The 14,353-nt window shown below is 31.8% G+C and overlaps 1 protein-coding gene across 1 annotated transcript; it reads right to left on the bottom strand.

The window, feature by feature from the left end:
- Positions 1–3,342: 3,342 nt before the first annotated feature.
- On the bottom strand, positions 3,343–8,346 carry LOC133824106 (eukaryotic initiation factor 4A-3). The gene is made up of 8 exons (XM_062256972.1): positions 7,917–8,346; positions 7,223–7,463; positions 7,044–7,124; positions 6,171–6,278; positions 5,950–6,069; positions 5,342–5,509; positions 4,531–4,617; positions 3,343–3,794 (listed from the first exon to the last, which is right to left on the bottom strand). Exons 1-8 carry the CDS (start codon positions 8,234–8,236, stop codon positions 3,681–3,683), a joined length of 1,239 nt encoding a protein of 412 aa, XP_062112956.1. The 5' UTR covers positions 8,237–8,346; the 3' UTR covers positions 3,343–3,680.
- Between the last annotated feature and the right edge of the window lie 6,007 nt (positions 8,347–14,353).

Here is a 14,353-nt window from a genome sequence, read left to right as displayed (position 1 = left end):
GAAAAAGAAAAATAGCAATACATGGAATTATTTAAAATTGAGATGAAATATGCATAAAAATTTTATTTCGTATTTGTTATTAAAAAATAAGTAAACTCAAAAAATCAACAATCAAATTATTTTAAATTTAAATTAACATTTTTAAATAATAAAATTTCAAAATTAAAGTTTTTAAAATTAAAATCAAGTTTAAATTTTTATAATTTTATCATCATATTTTAAAATACTTGATATTTATTTTCCTCGCAACCACCAAGGTACATATAACAACTAAAAATTAAATTTAGATTTTTTTTTTACCTCTCGGAAGATGGTTTAAGGGAAATAAATAACGTTGCACTATATATATATATATATAGTACTTTTGCTTATTATTATTTTTTTAATTATTTTGAGATTGAGGAAAGAATTTATTAAGTAGTTTTAGTCATCTCATCCTGACTTGTATCTCATTCAATCTCTCTCTACTGCTTGCTAGTTGCTACCATAACAAAAATGGTCCAAAAGAAAAGGATAGTAATACCTTATATATATATTGATTCACAAAAAGCAATAAATATACCAAATTATCATAACAAAATTAAGTATCGTACCTATAACTTTCTGAAACATAAAATCACCATTCATTCTCAAAGTTTAAAAATTCGATTGAAGTAAGCATAGTTTTCTTAGTTCTATATTTCTATATTTATTCTCTCACTTCTAATAAATAACACTAAAATTTGATTTTAGAGGAATCGATGCTCCAGAACAGGGCATGCCATTTGCAAATGAATCAAAAGAGAAAATAAAAAAATTCGTGGTAGGAATTTTGGCATACGAAGCTGAGGGTCAGAAGCATAGTTGGAGATTTATTTGTGTGAAAAATTTTATTCAGGTAAAATATCATAAATATAAATATAATTACTTTACAAATTTAATTAAATCATATTTATTTATTAGACTTAGTGTGGAGGAAACACTACTGAGGGTATGTTTGGCGCCACCCACTGAAGATAGACTCAAATTTCATATGGTATAATTTATTTAATATTCTTTACAATTTAATTTAACTTAAGTTTCTTCCTATAGTTATTTTAAAAAAATAATCTGTTGCTAATTGATAATAGATTATACTATATGTTTAATATGATATTATTTGAGTTTAAGTTTAATTAAATTTTATTTAAGTTATAAAATATATGATTTTATTATTTTTAAATAATTATCATTGTGAAAAATATTATAGGAAATTTATTTGGTAGGGCTTTCAAAAAGAGCCCTACCGTAGGGCTCTTTTGTGTTCTCAACCTTTGAACAGTTTTCGGTGCAATTTTTTTTTATGACCGTGTATATTGTAGTTATTTAGAGCATCCTGCAAATTTTCAGAAAATTCTGAATAATTTACAGTGCCGAAAACTAAGTTCAAACATGCTATTTTTCACGCGCATAAAAAAATTAGTCAGGTGTGCAATAATCTGTTTTCGGCACTGTAAATTATTCAGAATTTTCTGAAAATTTGCAGGATGCTGTAAATAATTACAATATACATAGTCATAAAAAAAATCGCACCGAAAACTATTCGCGGGTTGAGAACACAAAAGAGCCCTACGGTAAGGCTCTTTTTGAAGGCCCTACTATAGAATTATCAAATATTATATTTTAATTTGTTTAATTATTTATTATTTTAAAATAATTATTATTATAAAATATCTCAAAAATATCATATTTTAATTTGTTTAATTATTTATTATTTTAAAATATCTCAAAAATATCATATTTTAATTTATTTAATTATTTATTATTTCTAAATAATTATTATTATAAAATATCTCAAAAATATTTTTTTTAATTTTTTTAATTATTTATTTTAATTGTTTACAAACTGCCATTAAATATAAAAATATTCTGTTAAATATAAAAATATTTAACATTAAAAAAATACAAAACGATTAAAATCAAACATTTTCGTTATCTAGATACAAGTAACGTGTAATATGCACGTTTGCTTAGTTTTATTTATAGAATTTTTTAATTATTTTTATTAAATTTATATTAATGTTATATAAATTTTAAATAAATATTATATTTTAATTAAATAATTTATTTATTTTTATTTAAGTTTATGTTTGTTCTAGTTTTTTTAATTTGAGAGTGACAACAAGAGATTATATATTATATGTTTAATATAATATTAAATATTATATGTGGATTTTAAATTTAAGTTTCTTACTAGTTTTTTTTTTTAAATAATTTGTTGCTAATTGACAGTACATTATATTATATGTTTAATATGACATTATTTTAATAAGTCAGTTTTGAGTTTAAATAAATTTTATTTAAGTTATAAAATGTATGATTTTATTATATTTAAATAATTATCATTGTAAAATATCTCAAAAATATCTTATTTTGATTTTTTTTAATTATTTATTATTTTAAAATAATTTTTATTGTACAATATTTGAAAAATATCATATTTTAATTTGTTTAATTATTTATTATTTTGAAATAATTATCATTGTAAAATATCTCAAAAATATCATTTTTTTTTAATTATTTATTTTATTTTATTTAAGTTTAAGTGTTTACAAACTACCGTTAAATATAAAAATATTCTGTTAAATATAAGAATATTTCGTTAAAATTAACAAAAAAAAATAAATAAAAAACTATTAAAACCAAAAATTTTCCTTATCTACACACTTATTATATAGAAGATATATAAATATATATATATACAGTGACTATTCAAATCTTGAAAAGTGGGAATATGGTCTATATCATAGGCTGAGAAACCATAAGAGTGGAAAAGAAAACAAGAGAGTTCCCCGGTACACTTAAAAAGACATATATATATATAAATATATATATATATATCAGTATGTACTCTTTCCCTCTTAATCTGAGTTTTATAGTCTTGGAGGGTTTTAACGAGGCACTCTCTCTCTCTCTCTCTCTCTCTCTCTCTCTCTCTCTCTCTTTTGTTGTTCGGTAGTCAGCTTTGGCCATTTTTAGGATTTGTTTGTAACGTGTAGCTGGTCTTGTCTTTGAGGGTGTTTAGCACATCACAGTGAGTACTTAGTTGGCTAAGTCTCATTGATGCTTCTCCTCTTAATTGGTTCACTTTTGTTCAATGCGTATATGTAACAATTATGGAAATGGAATAAATGTTGAATTTGAGGTTGTTATATTATAGGCAAGTATAAAATAAACAAAATAACATGAACGTAAATCAATGGCATGATTCTAAATGAAACCACATCCAAATCAGCCACTGGTCTTTTCTCGCATGAAACTTAAAACACACAATGCGCAATAGTACCGGACATTAAAAAAACTCTCCAAACACAAAGATATTAGAAAAAGTTAATAGCACAAACTTGTTATAATGCTTTCAAGTTTTTTTTTTTTTGCAAAAATCAAATTAAATACAACATTACCATGGAACACAAAATCTTATCAACAAGGATAATCTACTCTAATTTGTCAGCAATAAGGGTACAAAAGGAAAAATAAGAAGAAAAATGACGATTCTTTTCTTTTTTTTTTCTCAGTTTGACTCCTGCAGTGTACGTCGTCTATCATAACATTGAAAAAATAAACCGTTGCAACTGCACAAGATTGCCTTTCAGAAAACTCATCCAAATCACCAGAAAACCAATTCACTCGCACAAGCACACAATATTGCCAAGCAAGTCTCATATTAGATCAGCAACATTCATCGGCATTTCGTCAATCTGGGTACTATAGTACTGTTCGATGTCTCTCAAAATCTTTATATCATCGCTTTTAACAAAGTTTATGGCAACACCCTGTAGACAAATAAAATCATAAATATAACTCACTGTAAATCAAGAACTAGAAAGATAAACAAATGAAATAATAGCAAACAAAAAACAGATGAGTACACCAAAAGACAACCAATCCAAAAACCAAAAGTAGAAACCTATATTTAGTACTTGTGACAACTTTAATCACGGTGTGATGCCTAGATTTATACTTTTTGTTGATGTTACACATCATCAGAATCTTTTTTTATATTACTTTTTGTTGTCATCAGTACCATTTCCAACCACAAGTTGAGTCCTTATCAAGATTTCATCAGATCCCATTACAAATCCCAATTCGAAGTTCAAACCACCACCATGCATTATATCATAAACTCTTCAATCTTTTTCTGGCAAGTCACAAAATTTGCACTGCTAAAGATAAATCTCAATTCAAAACCCCTTTAAGCAATTAAAAACTTCCCAACAGCCATACATTTCCCTATTGCATGACTCCAGCTGTCCTATATCAAAGTGTCTTTTATTCCGATCATAAATACATCTATTCAAGTTTTCAAATAACAAGCTAGAAACTCACAGATGATGTCTTGTACCTAGTACTAATAAATACTTTACTGCTAGAAGAATTAATTTCTTAAACCCTGAATTTAAAAAAAAAAAAAAACAGCAAATGAAGGATCTCAGTTACAGGAGGAAACTGAGATCCACATTAAGAATCCAACATCTAAAGATTCTATGCTGCAAAGAACTAGATAAATACCTTGCGTCCAAACCGACCAGAACGACCAATGCGATGAATGTAGAGCTCTCGATTGTTGGGAAGGTCATAATTGATCACCAAAGAAACCTGAAAAAAAAAATAACATGATCAGAAAAACCTTAATGGCAAGAAGGCAAGTTTAGCCACAATTTTGGATATCTAAAGATTCATAAATTGGTGATATTAACTATGACGAATGAAAATGTGAGCTATGAGGTGAACAATTACAACCAAAAGACAACTTAATGTTGGGATACTAACAAACTGGCAACAAAATAAAATTGTCAGTAGTTTGCACAAGCTAAAACAAAATATTCATATCATACACAATTAATTAAAAAGAAAAAGAAAAAAAAAAGCAACAAAATTGCATGGAAACCTAATTGCGCTGCAAGCACAATCTAACGGAAGGAAGCTCATGAGAACCAGCAAACTTGTAGAGTACTTGTCAAGTGCCAAATATGATTTTTTTTTCCCATTTCATTTACTTATAGTTTACATTACTCAAAATATCTACTAGACTCCTGTGTTTAATCCAGTATTTCACTGCTGGTAAAATATGGTCAATTCTAGTCAAAACCTTTCACATGAAAGGAAGCATGCATATCTCATGGCATATTCCAAAGTGAGCAACACAATAAAACAGAAAGCTAGAATCTTTTTTAAAGACATTACATAATACTTCAAATCTCCAACCAATTTCAATCAACAACTTTAAAAGAACAAGGCAATAAAAGTTTAGGTGCTTGCCAATGAGATGGCTTTTGCAGTAATAGCAGAACATTTCTCAGCAGAATCGAAAAACAAATACCTGTTGAACATCAAGGCCACGAGCCCATACATCTGTTGTAATCAAGACACGGGTTGTACCATCACGAAACTCTCCCATAATTGCATCTCTTTCTTTTTGAGGCATGTCTCCATGCATTGCTGAGACAGTAAAGTTATTGCTACGCATCTTCTCAGTGAGCCAGTCCACCTATCAAATTGAAAAGCAAGTAATGGGTACATGTCCCGAGCAGCAATAATCCAGAATCAAGAAACAAGACTTATATCCTTCTTGAGTCATGACTATTAGCTAGTGAGACAAAGGAGTATAATGGTAGCCAGTAGATAAAGAAACTCAAGAATAACCATTATTTTAAACAAAATATGGCCCAGCCCAGCATTGAACACTTGCATAAAGTAAAATCAATCTACCTCTAACTACCCAAACATATTTCATCTTATCTATGTTACAAAAATAATTACACCCTCTCTTCTTTGAAAATCAAAGACCAAAAACTCAAGTGATGTGATCTTAGTAAATTATGAATACAGTGATAGCTTCACATTTTTTTAAATGAAAAATAAAATGACAAGCAACATTGAAGCCCACACTTAGAAGTAGATTTACATTCCAATAGCGAGAGACTGTACCTTTCGTTTTGTGTTACAGAAAATAACAGCTTGTGTAATTGTAAGGGTGTCATAAAGATCACATAGAGTATCAAATTTCCACTCTTCCCTTTCAACAGCTACAAAAAATTGTTTGATGCCCTGTCATAAAAAAAAAAAAAAAAAAAGCTAAAACAAATTACATTTGACAAGATAGGCATTGACCCGAACTAACTAGCATCAGGAAAAAGGTAGGAACTTACCTCCAATGTCAATTCATCACGTTTAACGAGAATTCTCACAGGATCAGTCATGAACTTGCTTGTCATCTCAAGGATTTCATGTGGAAGAGTAGCAGAAATCAAGCAAACCTACATCAATAATTAACAAGTTAACAACTCATCTTTAGCAACAAAAAAGCTAGTTTCAGAGGTATTACAATTATGAAGTACCAACATCAAGTCATCAACACCAAGTAAATATAATTTAAGCTCATTTGTACAGGATCAAAACAAGACTATAACAACAAATGACAATAAACAGTTGAGTTTTAAAAAAAAAAAAAACCATCAATACAACTTCATTTAATTGCTAAAAATTGCACTGGCACAGGACACTCAATGAAATGGATATCTGTACCAATAATGTACATGAATCCGATAAATCCTAGGTATATTGGAATAGAATAAATCAATGAAGATTGATTTTACTCTCTGTCCTTTTTTCTCTCCCCAGGAGATAGAGAGAGTTCCAATAATAATAACTATAAAGCAGCCAAATAACATTAAAACAACAAATGGTTAAATATATAGGGCATCCAGGCACCAAACTTCGGGGACCAGTAGATCAGCGGTTGGGCTTCCTTTCTGGGCAGGCAGTGAGAGCAAAAGGTCACTCCAAGTAGGGTTACCGAAATGGAACCCTTAGAGACACTAAACCCTAATTTGTGTTTATGCAAAAGACCCAAAACAAAACCCTGAATTGCATTCCTAGGGCTCTGCTACCATGTTATTTGAAATGAAAAGATTTGTATTCTCTTGCATTTCAATGAAAAAAGATGCACATATATATATATATATACACAAAGCTAGGAAACTATACATTGTGGATCCCTAGAGGTTATACAGAGGTTATACCTGAAGTTCTGGTGGAAGATATCGGTACACATCATAAATCTGATCCTTGAACCCTCTGCTCAACATTTCATCAGATTCATCCTGGTGATAGGTAACCAAAATTTCATGTCAATAACAGAGCAGGAAAAAAAGCATTAAAAACTCAGAAACTAAAGGAGCTAATCACGAAAAAAACTCACAAGAATTAATAACTTAATGGCCCTGGTGCGTAGTGTCCTCCTCTTGATCATGTCACAGACTCTTCCAGGAGTTCCAGAAACCACATGAACTCCATATTCTAGTTGCCTAATATCCTCACCAACACTTTTTCCACCAATGCATGAATGTGCTTGTATATTAATGAAACTACCAATTGCCAGTATTACTTTCTCAGTTTGAGATGCCAACTCCCTTGTCGGTGACAAGATCAATGCCTGAACCCTAAAAGTAAAAGTAAAACAAATCAATACTGTTACTGTAAGATAGCAAACTGAAAATCAACCTAATAGATTTTAGCTAAGATTGAGGCTATCTAAAAGAGCATCCTGACGCCCTCAAACACTCGAGTCCACACTTTCTGTTTGTTCTCGTGATTTCCTTCAGCTTCAAGACCCTTTCCCTACCAAACCATAAGTCCCCCAAACTCTCCAAATTGACAAAACGATGTATCGTATAATCTCAATATTGTAAAACCCAATGCATTCACAACATTCTACATCGACACAAAATAAAAATTAAAAAAACATATATCCCGAAAAAACAAATGCAAACCCTAAAAAATTCATTTACTACAAAAAAAATATATCAAATTTTATACTCAAGCGAAAGAAAATTAGGGCTTTGAAGACTACAAGGCCGTGGGCAAAAATTGACGTGAAGGAGTGTGAGACTTACTCTCGGGTGGAAGTGTCGACGAGCTGGCAGACAGTAAGAGCGATCATGGAGGTTTTTCCAGTACCGGACTGGGCCTGGGCAATGACGTCGCGGCCTTCAATAATGGGTCTGACAGCACGTTGCTGGATCGCCGAAGGCTTTTCAAAGCCATAACCGTAGATTCCTCTGAGCAAATCGTCCTTAATGCCCATTTGATCGAAGCTGAGAATGGGCTCAACTCCCTCCGTAGTGAGGAATTCGAGCTTATCCTCCATCGCCATGCCACCGCGTCTGGCGGTACGGTTTGCCGGAACCACACTGGTTGAGGCGGGGGCTGCCATGGTAAATTGACAGTATCAAGCTTTTCCTTATAGAGATTTGACTCAACAATGGTGTTTCTAGGGTTTACGGAATTGGAAGCAATCGAGGGATAGTGATAGCCAAAGAGGGAAAACTACGTGAAAGTAGGTCATTTTATAAGTTTTTTAAGGTGAATTTTCTGAAATTAAAATATAAATTTACAGCCAATGGAATCAAGACACGTCTTGCAGCATTTTTTCCCATTGAATAATTACCATTTTTTTTTTTGATAAATTACAGCTAAAATACTAATATTTTTTAAAAGTTACACTTTTATACTTATCTTTTTCAGCTGTAATTACACGTATAATATTATACTTTTATACTCAACTTTTTTGAAAAAATTACAAATAACAAAGTATTTAAAAAGAAATTTTAATTTATACAGTAATTTAAAATAACTACTAAAATACGGTCTATATGCAAATAGCCGTACTAGTTTTCCCTTGCAACTATAAATCATTTCTACTCTTAGAATTAAATTATATTATTTATATGAGATATATTAATTGAATATAAATACAATGGCGTTTTCGTGATTTTCAATATTTGAATATTGGTATTCATATATATATATATATATATATACTAGTTATTTATAAGTGAGCGTCAACTTAACAAGACAAAAGATGTGCTTGTGTAGGATTTTACTATAATCTAATAATTTTGTGTATATTAATATCTCTTCAGTATAATAAGTTCAGTATAATAAGTGTGTAGATAAATAAAAAAATTTGTTTTAACCGTTTTTTATTATTTTATGTTAACTTGAAAGGAATATTCTTATATTTAATATAATATTTTTATAAATAAAATAAAATAAATAATTAAAAAAATTAAACTAAGATATTTTTTATATATTTTATAATGATAATTATTTAAAAATAATAAATAATTAAACAAATTAATAATATAATATTTTTGAGATATTAATATATATATATTAGTTATAAACAATGTGCAATATGCACGTTTGCTTAGTTTTATTTATAGAATTTATTAATTGTTTTTATTAAATTTATATTAATGTCATATAAATTTCAAATAAATATCATATTTTAATTAAACAATTGATTTATTTTTGTTTAAGTTTATGATTGTTCTAGTTTTTTAATTTGAGAGTGACAACAAGAGATTATATATTATATGTTTAATATAATATTAAATATTCAACGTGGATTTTAAATTTAAGTTTTTCGCTAGTTTTTTTTTAAAAATCAATTTGTTGCTAATTCACAGTAAACTATACTATATGTTTAATATAATATTATTCTAATAAGTAAGTTTAAGTTTAATTAAATTTTATTGAAGTTATAAAACGTATGATTTTATTATTTTTAAATAATTATTATTATAAAATATCTCAAAAATATCATATTTTAATTATTTATTATTTTTAAATAATTATCATTGTAAAATATCTCAAAAATATCCTATTTTAATTTTTTTAATTATTTATTTTATTTTATTTAAATTTAAGTATTTACAAACTACCGTTAATTATAAGAATATTCCGTTAAAGAACATTAAAAAAATAAAAAACCATTAAAACCAAAAAATTTCGTTATCAATACACTTATTATATAGAAGAGATATAATGTTCTTAATTAAACAAATGGCATATTTCTTTTTTATTTTATAACTTTCATATTATATATAATATAAATTTATTTATTAATATTAAGCAAAATATTTATATGTATATAAATTATTATAGTTCATACGGAAATTTGCAGCAATAATGTCTATGTAGTTAAGTTTGTTGCACTTAAATGCTTATAAAAATTTTGGCAACAATAATGTCTACCGTTAATGTTTTGTTGCAGTCGTTGGTCCCTAAGTCATTAGGGGTATACAGGATACACATGGCACAACCCGATTGGGTTAAATTATTAAATTTTAAAAAAATATTAACAAAATCTAAAATCTTTTTTGTTTAATATCTTAATAACATTTATATAACTAATATAAAACAAAAGCAATTAATATTATGAGATTAATAACATCTAATCTAAAAAAATGATCTACAACCCTCACAGCCACAAACCATCCCCAGAAAAGACGATCGAACACCCACACCCAGAGAAGGCAACCTCACCTCGTCGCTTTCCCCCAAACCTCACCCCGACGCTCTCCCCCCGACGGTATAGCACTTCAACCCACTGGAAGATAACTTGTAATTCCTTCGAATTGGGGGGTTAGGACATCTTTTGCAGTAGGTTAATGGAAATTGAAAAAAAATTCCCTTGTCGACCACCAAGGCCAGTGGTAGAAAGAACGGCTTGGACAAACAAAAATCTTGGGCGAAGATTCAGAACATGCGACAAGTATCGAGTAAGATTGGTCTCCATTTTTTTTGTAATCTAATTCATTGAATAAATGGTTATGGGTAATGACTAGAAACTTGTATGTTTGGGTCAACTCAGATTCATGGTGGGTGTAATTTCTTTGAATGGATAGACCCTCTCATGTGCCAACGAGCAAAGGCGGTCATCCCTAGACTACTAAGAAAAATTGGTGACCTTGAAACTGAAATCACATCCCTAAATACGACAATTGACTTTGGAAGTCATCGGCAATGCAGTGGTTCTTCAAATGGATTTGAGACACAATCTCACAACCTTCAAAATGTTGGAAGAGAAAGTTTTGAAAGTTGTGCTGAAAGTAGGGGTAGAGTAAATGATGGAGGTCGAATGCAGTGTTACTACTTTTTGAATACTTTGTATTTTGCTGTAATTCTATTGGTTGTGGTTATTTGGGCTACAAAATCAAAGTAGAAGTTGTTGGCATTGTTAGTTTATTTTTGGGTAATCTTCATGTGCAGTATTGGCAATGACAAAACTATTACAGCCTAGGCATTGATTTGTAATGAATTTTGTTGTAAAATGAAGCCCCGAATTAATATAATCTATCTTGGTCTAATTTTGATGGTCTACTTGATTGCTCAAAATTAAGTATTCAAATTCAGCAAGCTTTTTGAATTCAGTATTCTAGTTTATGCATTTTGTGAAATAGATATGATCAACAACTAGTTACATGCATTACCATAACACGACTTGTACAAAAATAGGCCTTAAAAGCCAAATGTATCTAATCTGTACATGAACAATATCATGGCCAGCATGACCCTGTCATGGCTCAAAAAATAGATATGATCAACAAGTCTATATGATCTGTGCAAAAGGTGATATGTACATGACTCTAAAATGGTCAACATAACACTTTCATGACTCAAAAAACAGCCATCAACCCCAACATCCAAATACCAACGTTGCATAACACATAACAGACACCAAAATACAAGATTCAGCCACTAGTTCAAAATAAAATCAAAAGATGAAACTCCTTCCAGTCAAACAGTATCGGGTTGAACATTCTTTGCGCCACTAGTTCCTCCTTTAGCGTGTTGTTTCAACCTTCTTTCCTTCCTTTTAAGTATGGCTTCAGTTGGTGTAACGTCTTACATCCTTAGAGTTATTACTAAGTGAGTTATAAACGTGCAATCAACTCGCTAATCGAGGTTTTAGGTTAAAAGTGTAGCTAAACCATAATAAAAGTCATACAATTTGAAAATATCATCACCCCTTGAAAATTATAAATCGATATACATTTGGGAGCCCAAAATATTGTTTGGAAACATTTACAACTCAAAAATAAGATTAAAGTCGACTAATCGACAAAACTAGGTTTAATACAAACATTTTCCAAAAATACCCCTGACCGTGGCAGCCAGGCAGGCCAAACATGTACGCGTCGCTTCACGCTCTCCGTACTCATGGTTGGTCGACTTTCCCCTTGCTCTTACCTGCACCATAGAGCACTCGTGAGCCGAAGGCCAGCAAGAAAACTCCACACAAGCAAATAACATATACATAGCTACCACTTAGCATATAATAAAACTGCCAACAGGCTAAACACATACGGCCATGCCGTCCCAGGTGCTTTACCAGGCCCTGGGTTTGCGGTCTACACCGTGAGGATATCCCAGGTATCCTATAGGGGTCTCACCCTGGAAACTCGCACTCCACGGGCTTAATGCTGCTCCAGACCCCTTGCTGTACTCAGCCTTGCCGTTCTCGGCCTTCGCTGTTCCTGGCCCTTGCCATTCTCGGCATTTTCCATTCCCAGCTCTTGTCGTTCATTCACATATATGCACACATAGCATAATTAAACAAATACTTAAACACATGTAAACATAATCAATGGGGCTATGCCCTGCAACACAATCATGAAGGGTCGTGCCCTGCAACACAAACTATAGGGCCTCGCCCTGCTCTACGAGTACAACAGTTTTCTTACCTGTGTCCCGAGCTTTCTAAGCACCGATATCCCGAGCACAGTCCCCTCGTTCGAGCCTCGCTGAAAACCTTTGAGCTTAATTAAATCTCTGAATTAATCCCATAAGTTCCAAGCTTCTAGCCACCAAAGTTCCAGCTCTGAATCCTTAGTCTCTGGTTAGTTTTCACCAAAATCTCCAAGCTTCTAAGAGAGAAGAAAGAACCGAGAAATAGAGAGAGAGAGAGAGAGAGAGAGAGAGAGAGAGAGTAAATCACTTTTGTATTATTCTAGTGGTTTCCCAAGACTCTTCTAAGTGTATAACCCATTTGCTAAAAGACCAATCTGCCCCTAAGCTTATCTTAAATCCCCAAGTAACCTCAAGGGCAATTCCATCATTTATCATGTCCCACTAATCCCTCGAGTATTCCTAGAAACCCATGTTTAATCCCGACATACTAAATCATTGATAAGTTACTATCAACTACTCAATAAATTCCTAAACACATATAATATTCCCATAATACCCCTAAGCTCCTCCCAAGCCGGGTATTTGACCTCGTTGTGACTTTCTAGCTAAATTGCTCCCTAGGTCTGTCTCGGATCGTGCATCTCAAATATATCACCACTCACACGTGGTGTCAAACATAATATGCACAAAGATTACATTTATGCCCTCAACGGGCTAAAATTACAAACATACCCCTAATAACCAAACGGGACCCACATGCATATTTAATTCACCTAAACATGCATTTCTAATTACATATTCGTCAAATTCACATATTATAATAATAAATCACGTATTGCCCTCCAGGCATGCTAATCAAGGCCCTAAGCCTTATTAGAAAATTTGGGACGCTACAACTATCCCCTCCTTACAGAAATTTCATCCTCGAAATTACATGAATAACTCGGGATACCGCTCCTGCATATCTCATTCAAGTTCCCACGTCGCCTCCTCAATCTTGTTGTTCCTCCACAACACTTTCAGCAAGGCGATGGTCTTGCTCCACAAGACTTTTTCCTTCCGGTCAAGAATCTGAACTGGATTTTCCTCATATGACAAATCCTGGTCCAGCTCCAAATTATCATAACTCAGTACATGTGTAGAATCTGATACATACTTCCGGGGCATGGACATGTGAAAAACATCATGAACCCCTGATAGAGCTAAAGGCATCGCCAATCTGTAAGCTACCTCTCCAACCCATTCTAGAATCTCAAAGGGGCCAACAAATCTAGGGCTCGACTTGCCCCGAACACCAAACTGTTTCACTCCTCTCAAAGGTGAAACCCTAAGGAACACATGGTCACCGACCTGAAACTCTACGCTTCTGCGTTTCATGTCTGAGTAACTCTTCTGGCGACTCTGGGAGGCGAGCATTCGAGCTCTAATCTTTTCAATCGCTTCATTGGTCCTCTGAACCTTCTCAGGACCCAAGTATCTCCTCTCACCCGTCTCATCCCAATGGATAGGTGATCTACACTCCCTCCCAAATATCATCTCATACGGAGCCACTCTGATAGTCTCCTGATAATTGTTATTATACGAAAACTCAATCAAAGGGAGATACTTTGTAACACCCCAAACTCCAGGGACGGTTACAGTGTGCCTTGTAAACAGTGCTAAACTCGCTAATCGAGTCATTTGGCCAAAATCGTGAACTAAGTATGATTAGCGGTTTAGGGATTAAAAACTTTGGTTAAGATGTAACGTTTCACTAGAACGTTTAATATATACATTGGGATCCCGAAAATAAAGTTTCAAAGTCTATTACAGAAAAGTATTTACAACAGGCCGTTCTAAGCGGCAAAACGGG

Source organism: Humulus lupulus, chromosome 3, assembly GCF_963169125.1.
Source record: "Humulus lupulus chromosome 3, drHumLupu1.1, whole genome shotgun sequence".
Classification (NCBI taxonomy): Eukaryota; Viridiplantae; Streptophyta; class Magnoliopsida; order Rosales; family Cannabaceae; genus Humulus; species Humulus lupulus.
This window is presented reverse-complemented; position numbering and strand designations above follow the sequence as displayed.